The sequence below is a fragment of the Pseudophryne corroboree genome, chromosome 2 (assembly GCF_028390025.1).
Source record: "Pseudophryne corroboree isolate aPseCor3 chromosome 2, aPseCor3.hap2, whole genome shotgun sequence".
Lineage (NCBI taxonomy): Eukaryota > Metazoa > Chordata > Amphibia > Anura > Myobatrachidae > Pseudophryne > Pseudophryne corroboree.
The window spans coordinates 576,477,327-576,496,858 of record NC_086445.1 but is presented as its reverse complement, the minus strand read 5'-3'; the positions used below and the strand labels follow the sequence as shown (position 1 = coordinate 576,496,858).

The 19,532-nt window shown below is 48.2% G+C and overlaps 1 protein-coding gene across 1 annotated transcript in view; it reads right to left on the bottom strand.

Moving 5' to 3' along the window:
* The window catches only part of LOC135002199 (protein argonaute-4), a 223,367-nt gene that overhangs the window by 42,388 nt on the left and 161,447 nt on the right, over nt 1-19,532 (bottom strand). Inside the window, exons 12-13 of the mRNA XM_063951647.1 lie at nt 8,493-8,609; nt 4,495-4,679 (exon numbers count right to left, since the gene is read on the bottom strand). Of these exons, the coding sequence (XP_063807717.1) occupies nt 4,495-4,679; nt 8,493-8,609 (302 nt within the window). The remainder of the gene's footprint in view (nt 1-4,494; nt 4,680-8,492; nt 8,610-19,532) is intronic.

Here is a 19,532-nt window from a genome sequence, read left to right as displayed (position 1 = left end):
CATCTAAGGTGTTTTTATTGCGTCTCAGGGCGCCCCCCCCCTGCGCCCTGCACCCTCAGTGACCGGAGTGTGAAGTGTGCTGAGAGCAATGGCGCACAGCTGCGGTGCTGTGCGCTACCTTACTGAAGACAGGACGTCTTCTGCCGCCGATTTTCCGGACCTCTTCTGTCTTCTGGCTCTGTAAGGGGGCCGGCGGCGCGGCTCTGGGACCCATCCATGGCATGGCCTGTGATCGTCCCTCTGGAGCTAATGTCCAGTAGCCTAAGAAGCCCAATCCACTCTGCACGCAGGTGAGTTCGCTTCTTCTCCCCTTAGTCCCACGGTGCAGTGAACCTGTTGCCAGCAGGATTCACTGAAAATAAAAAACCTACTTAAACTTTTTCACTAAGCAGCTCAGGAGAGCCACCTAGTGTGCACCCTTCTCGTTCGGGCACAAAAATCTAACTGAGGCTTGGAGGGGGGTCATGGGGGGAGGAGCCAGTGCACACCAGGTAGTCCTAAAGCTTTTACTTTTGTGCCCAGTCTCCTGCGGAGCCGCTATTCCCCATGGTCCTTTCGGAGTTCCCAGCATCCACTAGGACGTCAGAGAAATAGACATAGCATTTATTCTGGAGCTTAATAAACAAATGTCTCTCTGAGCATCTCTCATATACAAGGCAGCATCTCTGATATGCTCTATGGTCATTTAAATAGCATCCCTATCTAAGGTGTCAATCTCCGTAGATAAGGAATCTGCCCATGCCACAACCGCACTACAAACCCAGGCCGACGCCATAGCCGGTCTAGCAATAGTACCTGAATGAGTGTAAATGTGCTTCAAGGTAATTTCCTGCCTGCGGTCAGCAGGTTCCTTGAGGGAAGCCGTATCGTATCAGCGCCTTGTCTACTTTAGGCGAAGATTCCCAGCGTATCCTATCAGTTTGTGGAAAAGGATACGCCATAAGAATCCTTTTGGGAACTTGTGGTCTCCTATCCGGAGATTCCCAAGCCTTTTCGCACAATTCACTTAGTTCAAATGAGGATGGAAAGGTGACTTCAGGCTTTTTCCCTTTATACACGTGTACCCTCATGTCAGGGACCGGGGGTTCAGTAATATGCAAAACCTCTTTAATGGCAATAATCATGTACCGAACACCTTTTGCCACCTTCGGCTGTAATTTTGCATCTTCATAGTCGACACTAGAGTCAGTATCTGTATCATCGATCTGGGATATGGTGCGCTTCTGAGACCCCGAAGGGCCTGGCGCCACAGGGACAGGCATGGACTGGCTACCTGACTGATCCCTAGCTTCTGCCTTGTCTAACCTTTTATGCAATAGATTAACATTTGCATTCAAGACATTCAGCATATCCACCCATTCCGGTGTCGGCGTTGCCGACGGCGACATGACTTTCAAGCACGCCCCCTCCACATTAAGCGAGCCTTCCTCGTCAAACATGTCGACACACGCGTACCGACACACTTCACACACACACACACACAGGGAACCCCTTTCCTGAAGACAGTATCCCTGTCAAGGCCCTTTGGAAAGACAGAGAGAGAGTATGCCAGCACACACCCCAGCGCAATGATCCTGGAGACCAACACAAAATGTTTTTCCCCAGCAGCGCTGTATAATATGTTATCTGCCAATTATGTGCCCCCCCCCCCCCCCTCTCTTTTAAACACCCCTTCACCGTGAGTAAGCAGGGGAGAGTCCGGGGAGCTTCCTCTCAGCGATGCTGTGGAGAGAAAATGGCGCTCGTGAGTGCTGAGGGAGAAGCCCCGCCCCCTCGGCGGCGGGCTTCTGTCCCGCTCAAACTTACAAAAATATGGCTGGGGCTCTTTTATATACATGTACAGTGCCCACCTGTACATGTATATTGTCTTTTGCCATAAGAGGTGTTTATATTGCTGTCCAGGGCGCCCCCCCCTGCGCCCTGCACCCTTACAGTGACCGGAGCGTGTGAGGTGTATGGGAGCAATGACGCACAGCTGCAGTGCTGTGCGTTACCTCCGTGAAGCTGAATGTTTCTGCCGCCTGACGACTTCTGTCTTCTGTTCTTCTAGTTCTGTGAGGAGAACGGCGGCGCGGCTCCGGGGGTGGACGCCCAGTAAGAACCTGCGTTCACCCCCTCTGGAGCTAATGGTGTCCAGTAGCCGAGGAAGCAGAGCCTATCTTAGACAAGAAGGTCTGCTCCTCTCTCCTCAGTCCCTCGATGCAGGGAGCCTGTTGCCAGCAGTGCTCCCTGTGAAAAAGTAGAAAAAGTAGAGAAAAAATCCAAACAAAAATGCTTTTAGGCAGAGAACTCAGGAGAGCTCTCTGCAGTGCACCCATCCTGCTCTGGGCACAGTGTAAAACTGAGGTCTGGAGGAGGGGCATAGAGGGAGGAGCCAGTGCACACCCAGAGTTCAAAGCTTTCTTAAAGTGCCCTATCTCCTGCGGAGCCCGTCTATTTCCCATGGTCCTTACGGAGTCCCAGCATCCTCAAGGACGTTCGAGAAATCCGGATAAACGGAAATAATTTGGTTGTCAAATTTCAAGGGGCCCTGTAGGCGAGCCAGCCGAAGGATCGCATCACTGTCTTTATAGTGTAGGAAACTAGCTAGAAAAGTACGTGCGGGGGAGGAGCTCTAGCAGGCACACTGTGTGTCCTCTCCACAATAAATTAGGGACTAAAGGCGAAATAGTTGGTGCGCAGACTTCCGCCCTCTCTGGAAAACCAAGAAAACTGACATTGATACGTCGGAGTCTCCCTTCAATATCGGATAATTTTGCTTTAACCGCCGACATCCGAGTGGTCAGATCAGTAACCGTAGCTTTAAGAGGATTAATCACGTCATCTAGGTCAGAAATGCGAAGTTCTGCTTCCCCCACCCGTTCACAAATCTTCTGCATATCATGACTAATCAGGGCGATTTCAGCCGGCACCTGACCAATTTTGTCCGTAACTTTGTTTGGAGGCCGATATGGCAAGCAGAATCTGTTGTGTCGACTGTGCGGAGTCGTCAGGTTGGGGAGATTCTCCCACAGGCTGTGAAGGTGACGAGGGGTTAGCAGATTGCGGAGGTTGAGGAGGAGGTTGGGCCTCCCTTGGCAAATTTTTCCAGCTTCGACGCTGCAGCGTTATTGCCAGCCCTCACCATGTTGTAGAGCAGGTGAAGCAGCGGTGTAGTAGAGAGAGAAGACAACTCAAAGCACAATATAATGCGAATACAGACAAAAAATGAAGAAAAATAAATTCCCACTCTGGAGGTGAGTGAAGTATGGGTTATACGTCCACAGTCAGCAATAAAAGTATTTAAAAAAAAAAAGGAGGCGGAAGGCTCTTACTGCAGGCTGTGAAATATAAAAGATTAGAGAGTCTTGGGTAAGGAAACCACTCTTATGACGAGCTTGGGCAGAGTGTAGAAAGTGAAGGATGGGTCCCCAGCAGCCACGCAGACAGTAGATTAGCCTCACAAGGCTCACAGTAGCAGCGGCGGCTAGATGAGAGTCCTGCCTGGACCGCTCAACACAAGAGGCTGGCGGCAGCTCCCTCTAAACTCTGGCTGCGAGCAGCAGCGGGAGGGAGAGCGTGAGTCGCGTTAATGAGCAGGTAAACACTGCCCGACTCTAGCTGGGAAGTAGGGAGATCAATATGGCACTTCATATCTGGCAGATTGCAGCCAGAAAGTCAGCGCAGCGCAGGTTCAGGGCACAACAGAGCTGCTCCAAGCAAAGTCTTGTACGAAACAGCAGCTCAGATTGAGCCCTGCTTCAGGAGGTCAGTGTAGGCAGACAAAGGAGCATGTACCAGCAGGGAACAGAGGATAAATGAAGGAGTTTAGTCGGAGCTCACACTTCTTGCTTCTTTCTACATGCTCGGCCAAGCCACACCCCCCCCCCTCCCCCCCACACACACAATTGATACCATTTACTATTACGCTGCCTCTCCTGCCTACTGATTACTTCCTCCCACTTCTACATTTAAGACTTTTCACATGCTGCTCCCTTTCTCTAGAATTTTCTACCTCTCCCCACTCAGAAGCTCCACCTCCCTACAGAACTTCAAATGGGCTCTTAAGACCCACTTCTTCACTAAACCCAGCCTAATCTCATCCTAATCCTCTGGTCCATGCTCACTGTCTACCCCATCTTTGTCACCCCTGTCTGTCTGCTCCTCCCCTTTAGGATGTAAGCTCTCACGAGCAGGGCCCTCAACCCTTATGTGCTTATCCTTCTCTTACTTAAACCATGTTTGACAACACCAAATTCCGCCGTTTTCTGCCACCCTGATACTTAGACCAGTGTCGTCTGCTGCTGTAGCTATGTTTATTTACCCTGTACTTGTCCTATATTGTCTTCAACTGTAAGTCTCTATTTTCCTGTTTTTGATTATTCGTTTATGTACTCTTTAATTGTGCTCTGCGGATCCCTTGTGGTGCAATATAAATAAAGGATAATAATACTTATTTAATGACATAGCTGCCCCTCATTCTCCACACTTTGAGGCATAAGCCATTACACTTACCATAGACTGGAGTCTTTCCAGGAAGAATAACGACAATGAGCTGTAGACCCACATAGGTAAGCTTTAGATGCTTGAACATCGGCTCCACGCTGTCTGCACCCTGTGCATACTTACAGAAGCATGGCTGACCTTGAATGGGCATTCCTGCATCCTTCGATATCTTCCTTAGTTGGTCTGTGAAACTCCTGTTTGGCAAATACAGAATTAACCAAAATGAAAATTTGTAAACTAAATGAAGTACTGAACCAGTACAAATTTTGGAAAGTAAATAGACTGCAAACTATCATATGACCTTTTTTTTACTGTTATAAAAGGTATTTTTTATTTTTTATTTTTTTTTGTGAACACGTATGATATGCTTTCTACAGTATGTTAAGCTGGGTACACACTACGATTTTTTGCACTATATCGCATACTATCTGACTAGTGCGCGATATAGTGCACAGTGTGTACGGACTATATTGTATGCAATATAGTGCGGTGCATGCTCCCGTGGGTCGTATCCAATGTTCTATGTCGGATGAACATGCAGCTCAATTTTCGCTAGATAGTACACTATCTAGTACATATTGCACAGTGTGTATGTAACGTATGATATTGTATCCAATTTGTGTCATCACAATAAAGTGAAAAGCCATATCTTGCTAAATCTGTTGTGCTTAATCTGTTGTGCTTAATCTTATGCTATATCTTTGTGTGTATGCACGATTTAATTTGTTCAGGAGCTCAGGGAACTTTTAAAGGGAAATAGTGAAGGATAGCTTAACATAGCCAAAATCTTACCATGTGTACCCAGCTTTACACTTTGGACCTAAATCATGTTTGTATACAAAAGCCTGTACAGCTGTGTTTTTCTAGGTTACGGAATTACTAATCATCGTCAGTGAAACTGCCGCCCAGGTAAGAAGAAAGGCACCCACCGAAGCCAAAAGTCCTCTGCAATAGCATACTCATAAGTAGCACCAATGCAATAACGAGGAACATCGACTCCTAGGGATGACCTATGGCTACACAGACTGACCGCAGCAGCAGCAATGCCGGTGACATGTTTCTCTACATGCATGAGCATCTCCTTGTCCATGGTGGGGGCTGGGGGTTATTGGTGGTAGAATCAGCTCCTGGACACCATACAGTTAAGCCTTTCAAATATCCCAGGATGCCTTGGTCCCTCTCCTATAACCCCGCCCAGGCAGGTCAGTTTTGGTCACAAGCCCAAAGCAGGAAGAGGATGAAGAGAGACTGAAGACATAGTACACATAAGAACACACTTAGACAGGAGAAGGGAACCAGTGACCAAAGCCGCAAAACCCAGAGAAGCCAGGTGCGTCAGGGTGGGCACCCTGTGAACATCGAAGAAAGAATTAACAAAAAAGTAAGTCAATCACAAATCTCCTTTTCCTCTTCAGGTTCCATAGGGCTCCACAGGGATAACATCGGGGATGTCCTAAAATAGTACTTCAAGGGTGAGGACACTCCTGCGTGGATAGTAGTATCCGGCGTCCAAATGAAGCATCCTGGGAGGCAAATATATCAAAGTCATAGAATCTAAGAAAAGGTATGGATAGAAGACCATGAAGCCACCTTTGCACAATTGTTCAGCGGACACGTGCGGTGCCCATGATGGTCCTACAGACCGAGTAGAATGAACAGAGATAGAAGCTGGGACTTGAAGACCAGCCTGAGAACATGATTGTGCTATATCCTTTCTAATCCATCTGGCCAGAGTCAGTTTATTAGCTGGTCAATCACGTTTGTGAAAACCATGAAGGATGAAGACGGAATACGATCTCTGCAGCCGAGAGATGAAGGCTGGATCTTGGCGTAGTGGGAGGTCTTGGCGTAGTGGAAGTGGAACTCCCACCAAGAGGCCTTGCAGGTCTGAGAACCAATGGCGTCTAAGCCACGCTGGGGCTACTGCAATGAGGTTGCACCCTTCTTGTTTGAGTTTCTGTAGAACTCTTGGCAGAAGGGATACTTGAGGAAAGATGTACAGGAGACGAAAGGTCCATTTGGATTGAGAGAGCCTCCACAAACTCTGCCTGCGGATCCTGTGATTGGGCTCTGTATACCAGAACCTTGTGGCGTGAGGCCTCACTTGTCCACTAGAAGTTGGCAGACTTCTGGATGAAGGGACCATTCTCCCATGTGAACATCCTGGCGACTGAGGAAGTCTGCTTACCAGTCGAGGGTCCCTGGTTTGTAGACTGCCGAAATGGCTGGAAGGTGACGTTCAGCCCCCCTGAGAATGCGGGCCACTTCTTGCATCACCCTGAGAATGCGGGCCACTTCTTGCATCACCCTGTGGCTGTGAGTGCCACCCTGGTGATTGAGATATGCCACTGCTGTGGCATTGTCGGACTGAACCTGAACAGGTCTGCCGTGAAGGATGTTTGCGCCAGAGTTGAGGCTTTGTAGATAGCCTGTAGTTCCAGGACATTGATTAGGAGACGGGAACCCGACAGCATACAATGCCCCTGAAATGAGTGCTGTTTGGTTACTGCCCCCCAACCGCAGAGCCAGGCTTCCATGGTTGGGAGTACCCAGTCCAGAATCCAAAAAGGCCATCCTTTGTCTAGGTGTTCCGTGTGGAGCCACCAAGTGAGGGACAAGTGAACCTCTAGAGTGAGAGTCCTCATTTGAGATCTGATCTGATGAGGTTGGCCGTTCCACTTGACCATGATCAGATCTTTTAGGGGCCGAGAATGAAACCGAGCGTACTCTACCATATCGAAGGTTGAGACCATCAGTCCAGAGGACCTGCACAACTGAGTGAATGGACACTCGGCGCGGCTGGAGCAGCCTGCTGCTTTGAGATTTTGTCTGCTGGCAGAAAGACGCCGTCTCAAAGAGTCCAACAGGGCTCCCAAGTGTAATATCCGCTGGGATGGTGTGAGGGAGGACTTTTTCCGATTGATGAGCCATCCGTGTGTCATCGTGAATTGAAGATGGCTGTGCAAGACTACTGGTGAAGTAGCTAGCAGCAGTAAGTTGTCCAGATAGGCAAGTATTCTTACCCCCTGACGACGCTGCTGTGCTACCATGACTTTGGTAAAAATAATGGGCACTGCAGACAATCCAAATGGCAGTGCCCTGAATTGATAGAGGTGGTTGACTATAGCAAAACGTAGGTATTGCTGATGCGAGTGAGCAATAGGGATATGCAGATAGGCCTCCTGTATATCCAGGGATAGCATAAAGTCCCCTGGCTCCATAGCAAGGACTATGGAGCGAAGTGTCTCCATGCGGAATTTGGTAACCTTGACAAATCTTTTGAAGATTTGAAACTGAGGATGGGTCGGTGTGACCAGTTTCGCTTGGGCACCAGAAACAAGGAGGAATAATAGCCCTTTCCGTGTGGAGACAGAGCGGAATTACAGTAGTGATTTCACAACCTGTTGCAGAAATAAAGCCTTTCGGGGGTCTGATGGAAGACCTATGCAAAAGTACTGTGGGGGATGGCGTCTCGAAGGAGACGGCGTACCCGTGAGACCACTTCTTGCACCCAGGTGTCTGAAGTGGTCAAGAGTCCAGGTGTGCACAAAATTAAGAAGTTGGCGTTCCACGCTGGGGTCCCCCAGGAAGAGGCCCTCCCTTTCAGGCTGCAGGCTTGTCAGCTTTTGCTGAAGGTTGACAAGCAGCCCACGGTTGCTTGGTCTTGGGCTTAAGCTTTGTGACGGACGTTTGTCTGAGGAAAGCCTGTCTTTTTGCCTTGCCTTGAGGACGAATGGAACGAAAGGTAGAATTCCCAACACGTGGAGTTGGTGGAGACGGGAGAAAAGCAGTCTTAGCTGAAAGCCAAAGCAGTGAGTTTTGCCCAATTCAATCCCAAACACTTCACCAGTAAACTAGAGAAATTCCAACATTCTCTTGAAATCAAGGTCAGCCTTCCAGGAATGGAGCTAAAGGATGTGCCGTGCTAGTATGGAGGCAGTAGACGTCTTAGCTGCCAACACAATCCGGCATCAGATAGGGCCTCATGTATGTAAGCAGCTGCTTACTGCATAACAGCTAAGTAGGTCATGCAGTCCTCAGACATATCTGAGCTCAATTCCTCCTCTAAGGCCTGTAACCATGATTTAATGGCTTTAGCAGCCCAGGAGACAGCCAAGGTCAGTCTGTTGACAGCACCAGTGAGAGAAAAAATAAGATTTTACTCACCGGTAAATCTATTTCTCGTAGTCCGTAGTGGATGCTGGGACTCCGTAAGGACCATGGGGATTAGCGGCTCCGCAGGAGACTGGGCACAACTAAAGAAAGCTTTAGGACTACCTGGTGTGCACTGGCTCCTCCCACTAAGACCCTCCTCCAGACCTCAGTTAGGATACTGTGCCCGGAAGAGCTGACACAATAAGGAAGGATTTTGAATCCCGGGTAAGACTAAGATACCAGCCACAACAATCACACCGTATAACTCGTGATACTATACCCAGTTAACAGTATGAGAACAACTGAGCCTCTCAACAGATGGCTCAACAATAACCCTTTAGTTAGGCAATAACTATATACAAGTATTGCAGACAATCCGCACTTGGGATGGGCGCCCAGCATCCACTACGGACTACGAGAAATAGATTTACCGGTGAGTAAAATCTTATTTTCTCTAACGTCCTAAGTGGATGCTGGGACTCCGTAAGGACCATGGGGATTATACCAAAGCTCCCAAATGGGCGGGAGAGTGCGGATGACTCTGCAGCACCGAATGAGCAAACTCTAGGTCCTCCTCAGCCAGGGTATCAAACTTGTAGACTCTTGCAAGAGTGTTTTAACTAGTGATGAGCGGATTCGGTTTTACTCAGTTTTACTCGGTTCTCAAAACCGAATCTTATTGGCTCACTGATGTCACGTGTTTTGGATAGCCAATAAGATTCGGTTTTGAGAACCGAGTAAAACCGAGTAAAACCGAATCCGCTCATCACTAGTTTTAACCCGACCAAGTAACAGCTCGGCAAATTTGTAAAGCCGAGACCCCTCGGGCAGCCGCCCAAGAAGAGCCCACTTTCCTCGTGGAATGGGCTTTCACAGATTTAGGGTGCGGCATTCCAGCCACAGAATGTGCAAGTTGAATCGTGCTATAGATCCAGCGAGCAATAGTCTGCTTAGAAGCAGGAGCACCCAGCTTGTTGGGTGCATACAGGATAAATAGCGAGTCAGTTTTCCTGACTCCAGCCGTCCTGGAAACATATACTTTTCAGGGCCCTGACTACGTTCAGAAAACTTGGAATCATCCAAGTCCCAAGTAGCCGCAGGCACCACAATAGGTAGGTTCACATGAAAAACTGATACCACCTTAGGAAGGAATTGGGAACGAGTCCTCAATTCCGCCTTATCCATATAAAATAAAGATAAGGGCATTTGTATGACAAAGCCGCCAATTCTGATACACGCCTGGCCGACGCCACGGCCCACAGCATGACCACTTTCCACGTGAGGTATTGTAGCTCCACGGATTTAAGTGGCTCAACTCAATGCGACTTCAGGAAATCCAACACTACGTTGAGATCCCACGGTGCCACTGGAGGCACAAACGGGGGTTGACTATGCAGCACTCCCTTAACAAAAGTCTGAACTTCAGGCAGTGAAGCCAGTTCTATTTTGGAAGAAAATCGATAGAGCCGAAATCTGGACCTTAATGGAACCCAATTTTAGGCCCATAGTCACCTCTGACTTGTAGGAAGTGCAGAAAGCGACCTAGCTGAAATTCCTCTGTGGGGGCCTTACTGGCCTCACAGCACGCAACATGTTTCCGCCATATGCGGTGATAATGGTTTGCGTTCACTTCTTTCCTAGCTTTAAATAGCGTAGGGATAACTTCCTCCGGAATGCCCTTTTCCTTCAGGATCCGGCGTTCAACCGCCATGCCGTCAAACGCAGCCGCGGTACGTCTTGGAACAGACAGGCCTCCTGCTGCAGCAGGTCCTGTCTGAGCGGCAGAGGCCATGGGTCCTCTGAGATCATTTCTTGGGAGTTCTGGGTACCAAGCTCTTCTTGGCCACCCGGAACAATGAGTATAGTTCTTACTCCTCTCCTTCTTATTATTCTCATTACCCTGGGTATGAGAGGCAGAGAAGGGAACACATACACCGACTGGTACACCCACGGTGTTACCAGAGCGTCCACAGCTATCGCCTGAGGGTCCCTTGACCTGGCGCAAAATCTTTGTAGCTTTTTGTTGAGGCGGGACGCCATCCTGTCCACCTGTGGCCTTTCCCCACGGTGTACAATCATTTGGAAGACTTCTGGATGAAGTCCCCACTCTCTCGGGTGGAGGTCGTGTCTGCTGAGAAAGTCTGCTTCTCAGTTGTCCACTCTGGGAATGAACACTGCTGACAGTGCTAACACATGATTTTCCGCCCATCGGAGAATCCTTGTGGCTTCTGCCATCGCCATCCTGCTTCTTGTGCCGCCCTGTCGGTTTACATGAGCGACCGCCGTGATGTTGTCTGACTGGATCAGCACCGGCCGGTGTTGAATCAGGGGTCTAGCCTGACTTAGGGCATTGTAAATGGCCCAAAGTTCCAGAACATTTATGTGTAGGGAAGTCTCCTGACTTTTCCATAGGCCTTGGAAGTTTCTTCCCTGTGTGACTGCCCCCCAGCCTTGAAGGCTGACATCCGTGGTCACCAGGACCCAGTCCTGTATGCCGAATCTGCGGCCCCCTAGAAGATGTGCAGTCACCACCACAGCGACACCCTGGCCCTTGGAGACAGGGTTATCCGCCGATGCATCTGAGAATGCGACCCGGACCACTTGTCCAACAGATCCCACTGGAAGATCCTTGCATGGGACCTGGCGAATGGAAATTCTTCGTAAGAAGCTACCATCTTTCCCAAGGCTCGCGTGCATAGATGCACCGATACCTGTATTTGTATTAGGAGGTCTCCGTCTAGAGACGCCAACTCCTTGGACTTCTCCTCCGGGAGAAACCCTTTTTATCCTGTTGTGTCCAGAACCATACCCAGGAACAGTAGACGCGTCATAGGAACCAGCTGTGACATTGGAATATTCAGAATCCAGCCGTGCTGTTGTAGCACTTCCCGAGATAGTGCTACTCCGACGAACAACTGCTCCCTGGACCTCGCCTTTATATGGAGATCGTCCAAGTACGGGATAAGTACTTCGGCCATTACCTTGGTAAATACCCTCGTGCCGGGGACAGACCAACGGCAACGTCTGGAATTGGTAATGACAATCCTGTACCACAATTTTGAGGTACACCTGGTGACAAGGGTAAATAGGGACATGCAGGTAAGTATCCTTGATGTCCAGTGATACCCTGACATTTTCCAGGCTTGCAATAATCGCCCTTAGCGATTCCATTTTGAACTTGAACCTTCGTATACAAGTGTTCAAGGATTTCAATTTTAGAATGGGTCTCACCGAACCGTCTGGTTTCGGTACCACAACATTTTGGAATAGTAACCCCGGCCTTGTTGAAAGAGGGGTACCTTGATTTCACCTCCTGGAAGTACAGCTTGTGAATTGCCGCCAGTACTACCTTTCTCCGAGGGCAGCAGGCAAGGCTGATGTGAGGCAACGGCGAGGGGGAGTCGTCTCGAACTCCAGCCTGTATCCCTGTGATACTACTTGCAGAACCTAGGGATCCACCTGTGGGCAAGCCCACTGATCCCTACAGTTCCAGAGACGCGCCCCCACCGCACCTGTCTCCACCTGTGGAGCCCCAGCGTCATGCGGTGGACTCAGAGGAAGCGAGGGAAGATATTTGATCCTGGAACTGGCTGACTGGTGCAGCTTTTTCCTTCTTCCCTTGTCTCTGTGCAGAAAGGAAGCGCCTTTGACCCGCTTGCTTTTCTGAAGCCGAAAGGACTGTACCTGAAAATACGGTGCTTTCTTTAGGCTTTTGTGAGGAAACCTGAGGTAAAAAAATTTTCTTCCCAGCTGTTGCTGTGGATACGAGGTCCCAGAGACCATCCCCAAACAATTCCTCACCCTTATAAGGCAGAATCTCCATGTGCCTTTTAAATGCAGCATCACCTGTCCACTGCCGGGTTTCTACTACCCTCCTGGCAGAATGGACATTGCATTAATTCTGGATGCCAGCCGGCAAATATCCCTCTGTGCATCCTTTATATATAAGACAACGTCTTAAATATGCTCAATGTTAGCAATTATTATCCCTGTCTTAGCGTATTAATATTATCTGACAGGGTGTCAGACCACGCTGCAGCAGCACTATTTATGCTGAGGCAATTGCAGGTTTCAGTATATAACCTGAGTGTGTAAATACAGACTTCAGGATCGCCTCCTGCTTTTTATCAGCAGGTTCCTTCAAGGTGGCCGTATCCTAAGACGGCAGTGCCACCTTTTGACAAACGTGAGCGCCTTATCCACCCTAAGGGATATCTCCCAACGTGACCTATCCTCTGGCGGGAAAGGGTACGCCATCAGTAACTTTTTAGAAATTACCAGTTTCTTATCGGGGGAAACCACGCTTCTTTACACACTTCATTCATTCATCTGATGTGGGAACAAAACAGTGGCTGTTTTTTCTCCCCAAAAATAAAACCCCTTTTATGTGGTACTTGGGTTCATGTCAGAAAATGCTTAACACATTTTTCATTGCCGAGATCACGTAACGGATGTTCCTAGTGGATTGTGTATATGTCTCAACCTCGTCGACACTGGAGTCAGACTCCGTGTCGACATCTGTGTCTGCCATCTGAGGTAACGGGCGTTGTTTGAGCCCCTGTTGGCCTTTGAGACGCCTGGGCAGACGCGGGCTGAGAAGCCGGCTGTCCCACAGCTGTTACGTCATCCAGCCTTTTATGTAAGGAGTTGACACTGTCGGTTAATACCTTCCACCTATCCATCCACTCTGGTGTCGGCCCCACAGGGGGCGACATCCCATTTATCGGCCTCTGCTCCGCCTCCACGTAACCTTCCTCATCCAACATGTCGACACAGCCGTACCGACACACCGCACACACACAGGGAATGCTCTGACTGAGGACAGGACCCCACAAAGTCCTTTGGGGAGACCGAGAGAGAGTATGCCAGCACACACCAGAGCGCTATATAATGCAGGGATTAACACTATAACTGAGTGATTTTTCCCCAAATAGCTGCTTGTATACATATATTGCACCTAAATTTAGTGCCCCCCCTCTCTTTTTAACCCTTTGAGCCTGAAAACTACAGGAGAGAGCCTGGGGAGCTGTCTTCCAGCTGCACTGTGAAGAGAAAATGGCGCCAGTGTGCTGAGGGAGAAGCCCCGCCCCCTTTTCGGCAGACTTTCTCCCGCTTTTTCTGTGATACTGGCAGGGGTAATTTTACATCTATATAGCCTCTGGGACTATATATGATGTATATTTTGCCAGCCAAGGTGTTATTTATTGCCCTCAGGGCGCCCCCCCCCCAGCACCCTTGGTGAAGACCGAAGTCTTCTGCCGCCGATTTTCCGGACCTTCTTCGTGCTTCTGGCTCTGTAAGGGGGACGGCGGCGCGGCTCCGGGAACGAACACCAGGGTCGGGTCCTGCGGTCGATCCCTCTGGAGCTAATGGTGTCCAGTAGCCTAAGAAGCCCAAACTACCACCTGTTAGGTAGGTTCGCTTCTTCTCCCCTTAGTCCCTCGCTGCAGTGAGTCTGTTGCCAGCAGATCTCACTGAAAATAAAAAACCTAAATATACTTTCTTTCTAGGTGCTCAGGAGAGCCCCTAGTGTGCATCCAGCTCGGTCGGGCACAAGAATCTAACTGAGGTCTGGAGGAGGGTCTTAGTGGGAGGAGCCAGTGCACACCAGGTAGTCCTAAAGCTTTCTTAAGTTGTGCCCAGTCTCCTGCGGAGCCGCTAATCCCCATGGTCCTTACGGATTCCCAGCATCCACTTAGGACGTTAGAGAAAATAGACTTGAGACAATGTTCAATGCGTCTATCAGTGGGCTCTTTCAGTGAGGAAAGAGTAGTGACAGGTAGAATGGACTTCTTAACTAGACGTGCAATATGCAAGTCTACTAAAGGGGGAGCCTCCCACTTAGCACAATCCTCTGCAGGGATAGGGTACCGTGAAACCAAGCGTTTTAGACACAGGGAACTTTTTACCCAGAGTTTTCCAGGGTTCCTGTCTAAATTCCATAAGATGATCTGAATGAGGGAATTTAGACTTCATTATCTTGTCGTCGCTTAAAAACATCTGTTTTCTTAACTGACTCAGGTTCATCCTCGGTGAGTTGAAGAATGTGCTTAATAGCCTCAATTAAAGGACTCACCTCCACTGTGCTGGAAGAATCCTCTGTAAGAATGCAGGAATCAGTGAAAGACTGTGTGTCCTCCCCTTAGCCAAGGACTAACGAGTCTGATAAAGCAGTGGACTGAGAGGAAGGGGTATGAGTAGTAGACCTAGAGGTAACATTCCCAGGTAACATTTTCTAACGCTAGGATCATTTGGGCTAAGCTCTGAACTGTAGTATTCAGTGTATCATCCCACGGTGGGTTAGCCACAGGGACTATATTAGGCGGTTTTAACATAAGGGGTCCCATAGGGGGGAGTCAACAGATCCACTAAGGTACTGAGTGAATGAAACCCATGGGGTCCTTAAGTAGGTGCTGGGAATGTTGACTGGCCAAGAGGTGCATAGCAGTTTACACAGAGCCCATCCTGGTTCTACATCCTGTCCAGTTAAACCTGACTGTAATACTGGGGCGTCAGGCTTTTGTGACTTTTTGCTTTGCTAGACATACTGTTATAGTATAAGACAACATTCAGCAGTAACACGGAAACTGTATAAAGAGGGCCCCTGACAGCACTCTGGTCACAGGGAAGAGAGAGACAGCGACAGATATAATATAAATTGCTAAAATGACAGGAAAAAAAAGAAATAAAAAAAATCAGACAGCAGAAACTAGCACAAGTCACATACGATTCAGACATAAACGATGATATAAACTGCAATGAGCACTTTTATCAACTACTCAGCTTTGGGTTGTCAGCAGGTACAATATAAGTGATGTGAAAACCTGACTCCTTGGAGACATTCTTTACAGGGAGACTTAAACCAGCATTCCCAGCTTGCTTGCACTGGTTTGGCTGCCGGAGTCTGAGGGAAGGAGGGTGTGGAGCTGCAGCTAAACGGCAGGAAGTCAGCAATGGACTGGCGTCCCGAAAGCTGTGGGAGGGGCTACAGGCTGGCGCTCCCTCCCCTATGCTAGCATTTCAACCACTGGTTCTGAGGGGCCCTTAATAAATATTTCCTCTGCCGCCATATGCCCTGGTGGTCTAGTGGATTCCCTGGTCAGCGCCAGTGTCCGATTTGAGTGCGGGTCCCAGAGAATTTGTTCCCTGATGGCCGGCCATGCAGTCCGGGGGTTGCCAGCAGCAGCGGTGCTAGTCACTTGGTGTGGGCCCAGTCACAAGTACCTGTCTTGGCAGATGCCGTGCGGGAGTTTCGGAGCCGACAGGGAGTCTTGGAGCCTGTGTGCTGTAGTCTAATAGAAATCCAGCAGTGACAGGCTCAGTGTAAACATAGAAGGAAAAAAAATAAAAAATGGCTTTGGACTGTAAAAAGGTGCAGCCACCTTCCTGCTGCACTATACAAAAAACTGACATCTGCCTTCGCTGGCTTCCCTCAAAGTGCATTTTCCTGCTTTATCTGTCTGGTTTCAAGGCAGGATTGCCACGCTTAAGGACATTCGCACCTTCATTCCAGGGCATGATCAGGGTACAGGCTCCCTACGTCCCACCAGTGGCTCCGTGGGACCTGTCTGTGGTTCGGAAAGCTCTTCAATAGGCTCCTTTTGAACCTTTGGAATCAGTAGACCGCTACTCGTTAACTGCGAAGACTTTGTTCCTTCTGGCCATTGCATATGCCAGACTGGTGTCTAATTTGGGAGTTCTCTCCTGTCGCTCTCCCTTCCTGATTTTTCATCTGGACAGGGCAGTCCTTCGTACTAGACTGGGTTACCGATTTAAGTTGGTTTCCCATTTTCTACATAAAAGAGAACATCGTAGTTCCGGCCTTCATCTCTCGGCTGCAGAGTTCTCTGGAAGTGGTTCGTGCCCTCCGTATCTTTGTGGACCGAACAAGTTCACTACAGAGATCGTATTCAGTCTTCATCCGTCATGGTTTTCACAAACGTGATTGACCAGCTAATAAACAGACTCTGGCCAGATGGATTAGAAAAGCAATAGCACAAGCATGTTCTCAGGCTGGTCTTCAAGTCCAAGCTTCTATCTCTGTTCATTCTACTCGGTCTGTAGGACCACCATGGGCACCTCGCCGTCTCGGCTGAACAATTGTGCAAAGGTGGCTTCATGGTCTTCTATCCACACCTTTCTTAGATTCTATGACTGATACATTTGCCTCCCAGGATGCTTCATTTGGACGCCAGATACTACTGTCCATGCAGGAGCATCCTCACCCTTGAAGTACTAATTTAGGACATCCCTAATGATATCCCTGTGGAGCCCTATTGAACCTAAAGAGGAAAAGGAGATTTGTGATTGACTTACCTTTTGTTAATTCTTTCTTCGAGGTTCACAGGGCACCCACCCTGACGCACCTGGCCTCTCTGGGTTTTGCGGCTTTGGTCACTGGTTCCCTTCTCCTGTCTGAGTGTGTACTATGTCTTCTGTCTCTTCATCTTCTTCCTGCTTTGGGCTTGTGACCAAAACTGACCTGCCTGGGTGGGGTTATAGGGAGAGGGACCGAGGCATCCTGGGATATGTGAAAGGCTTAACTGTATGGTGCCCAGGAGCTGATCCTACCACCTGTAAACACCCGCCGCCCTCCCCACCAATATTATTCCTGTGGAGCCCTATGGAACTCAAAGAAGAAACTCCTGTTTTTATTGCAACGCCCCATTACCGTCCCCTAACAGCCCCTCAGCTTATAAACGGACAGGGTGAACACAAAGGTACCTTTGTGTAGGCGCAGCGGATCGCTACATGTGTGCAGTCTGCTGATAATTGCTCCCTTGCAAAAACATCAGCCTTACATATAAACATGAATCAGGCCCTGTGCGTTAATACAGAAGTGTAAACAGTGCATACTGTATATACGTATATTTGGCATCTCCCCTGAAAACTAAAAGGACAGAAAAATCTCATAATGGCCATGCAACATATTAAACATGGCATGTTCGTTGTCTTTTGATATATGCATTGCTTATAAAAAATAAAAAAAAACCCACAACAACAACACATGGCATTTACACATTTGATTAAGTGGTAGATGCTGCCGTGTCCACTCTAGCGCCCGTTACCATAGTCCTGAGTGCAATAATATGCAAATACTAATCTTAACCTTCCCTTTGTGTACTAGCATGCACCCTCAGATGCCCGCTTTCTGTACCCCTGCACGCAGTAGCAGCGCCGGCAGTTCTAGACAGTCCACCATAGACACTTCCACCAGCCTATAGCAGGTGCAGTGTCTGTCTGAACATAGCCTCTCTGAAAGCAGCCCATGACACCAATTACATGTCCCTATAGCTCATTTTAGTCACACCCTTCAGGTCACCTTCAAGAAACTGCCCAAGAATGCCCAACCGTTTTGCCTCACCACTTTTAAAGCATATCTGAACATACACATGTGCCGTCGGGGTTTTCAGAATAATTTGCGCATGCGCAGTAGCATAATCGCTCAACTACACAAGCATCTGAATTGTGTGCAGTTAGCATCCACCTGTGAATCAATATCCTTGGTGTTCATAAATTAAGAAAAGGGCTAAGACTTAACATTCAACTGGTTTATATTACCCTATCGCTGGTTCTATGAACTCACAGAAGTCAGGGAACAGTCCTGTGTATCCAAGCAGCACTGAGGTGAGAAGAAGCTTCATCTGTCAGGCAGCCAGGGAGGGGAGCAAGAAGGTGGGGAGTATTACAAACTGGGGCAGATTCAATTTGCTGTGGGACTTACCATGCAGCTGCAGCTCTGTCCTGAGCTATTCAATTTCTGCCCACTATCCACTATCCCATGCAGTGAGCGCTGAAAGTGCACTGAACACACATTTTTCTCCCACTGCCTCAGGAGCTGCAAGAAAATATCCATGGTAAAGGGCACCCTCTGGGGTTTACAGCCCCGGGTAATTCCATAACTCCGGGTACTAAATCTGGAAGCTATGCGTTAACATGCATTAGCAGTGGGCTTTCTACTGTACGTGTGAAAATTGACAAATGATTGAATGGCTCCAGGCGTTAAACCCTGGAGCTGCAACTGCAAAGTAAGTTCCGCAGCTAACAATCTGCCCCACAGAGATGCAGTATAAATTGGCAATAAATTTAAAGTGCTGAATGCCTACTGTAGCAAATTAGTTTAGTCATAATGGATGACAGTCCAGGTTTCAGCAACCGAAATAACAATTTCTCTGCTATTCAGAACTAAGGAATGATAGATCGGTGAAAGCTATAAAAAAAAAAGTTACCAAGGAGATAAGTAAAACGTGCAAACAGTTACACCATCAAGTATAGACATAGCCGTCTACTCTGTTGTGACTCCTCTAAACAGTCAAGTATTGTCACTGAGCAGGTTTTCTGAGAGAGGTTACATAACTAAGTACAAGTTACAATAAATTTTAGAAGCGTTGGGAGGGGGGGGGGGGGGGGGGGGGAGATACCACAAACTAAACTAAAATCACTATGAAGTCAGAAACCAGTTTTAGGGAGTCCATCTACACAGGCTACAAACAAATGTAGGTTTATAAATCATCTCAAATACACCTGCTTTTACCTTTTCGAACCTTCAGAGAAACTATGGTCCTAATTCATGTTTTTGTAAGTCAAGCAAAAAAAAGCACACAACTGGGCAAAACAATGCAACACTGCAAGTGACATGTGCAGAGATTTAGATTTGGGTGGGATATATTTTTTCTGTGCCAGGTAAATACTGCTTTGCATGTAGCCTCAAATGTTAGACAGCTTTATGTTTACACTGCAATTTAGATGTTACATCTGCCCTACCTAAGGTACAACATAGTTACACAGTTGTTGAGGTTGAAAAAAGACAAATGTCCATCAAGTTCAACCTATATTATAATTTTTTTATAACATGGTTTTGCCTAGTTGCTTGCTTTTTTGCTTTATTTCCA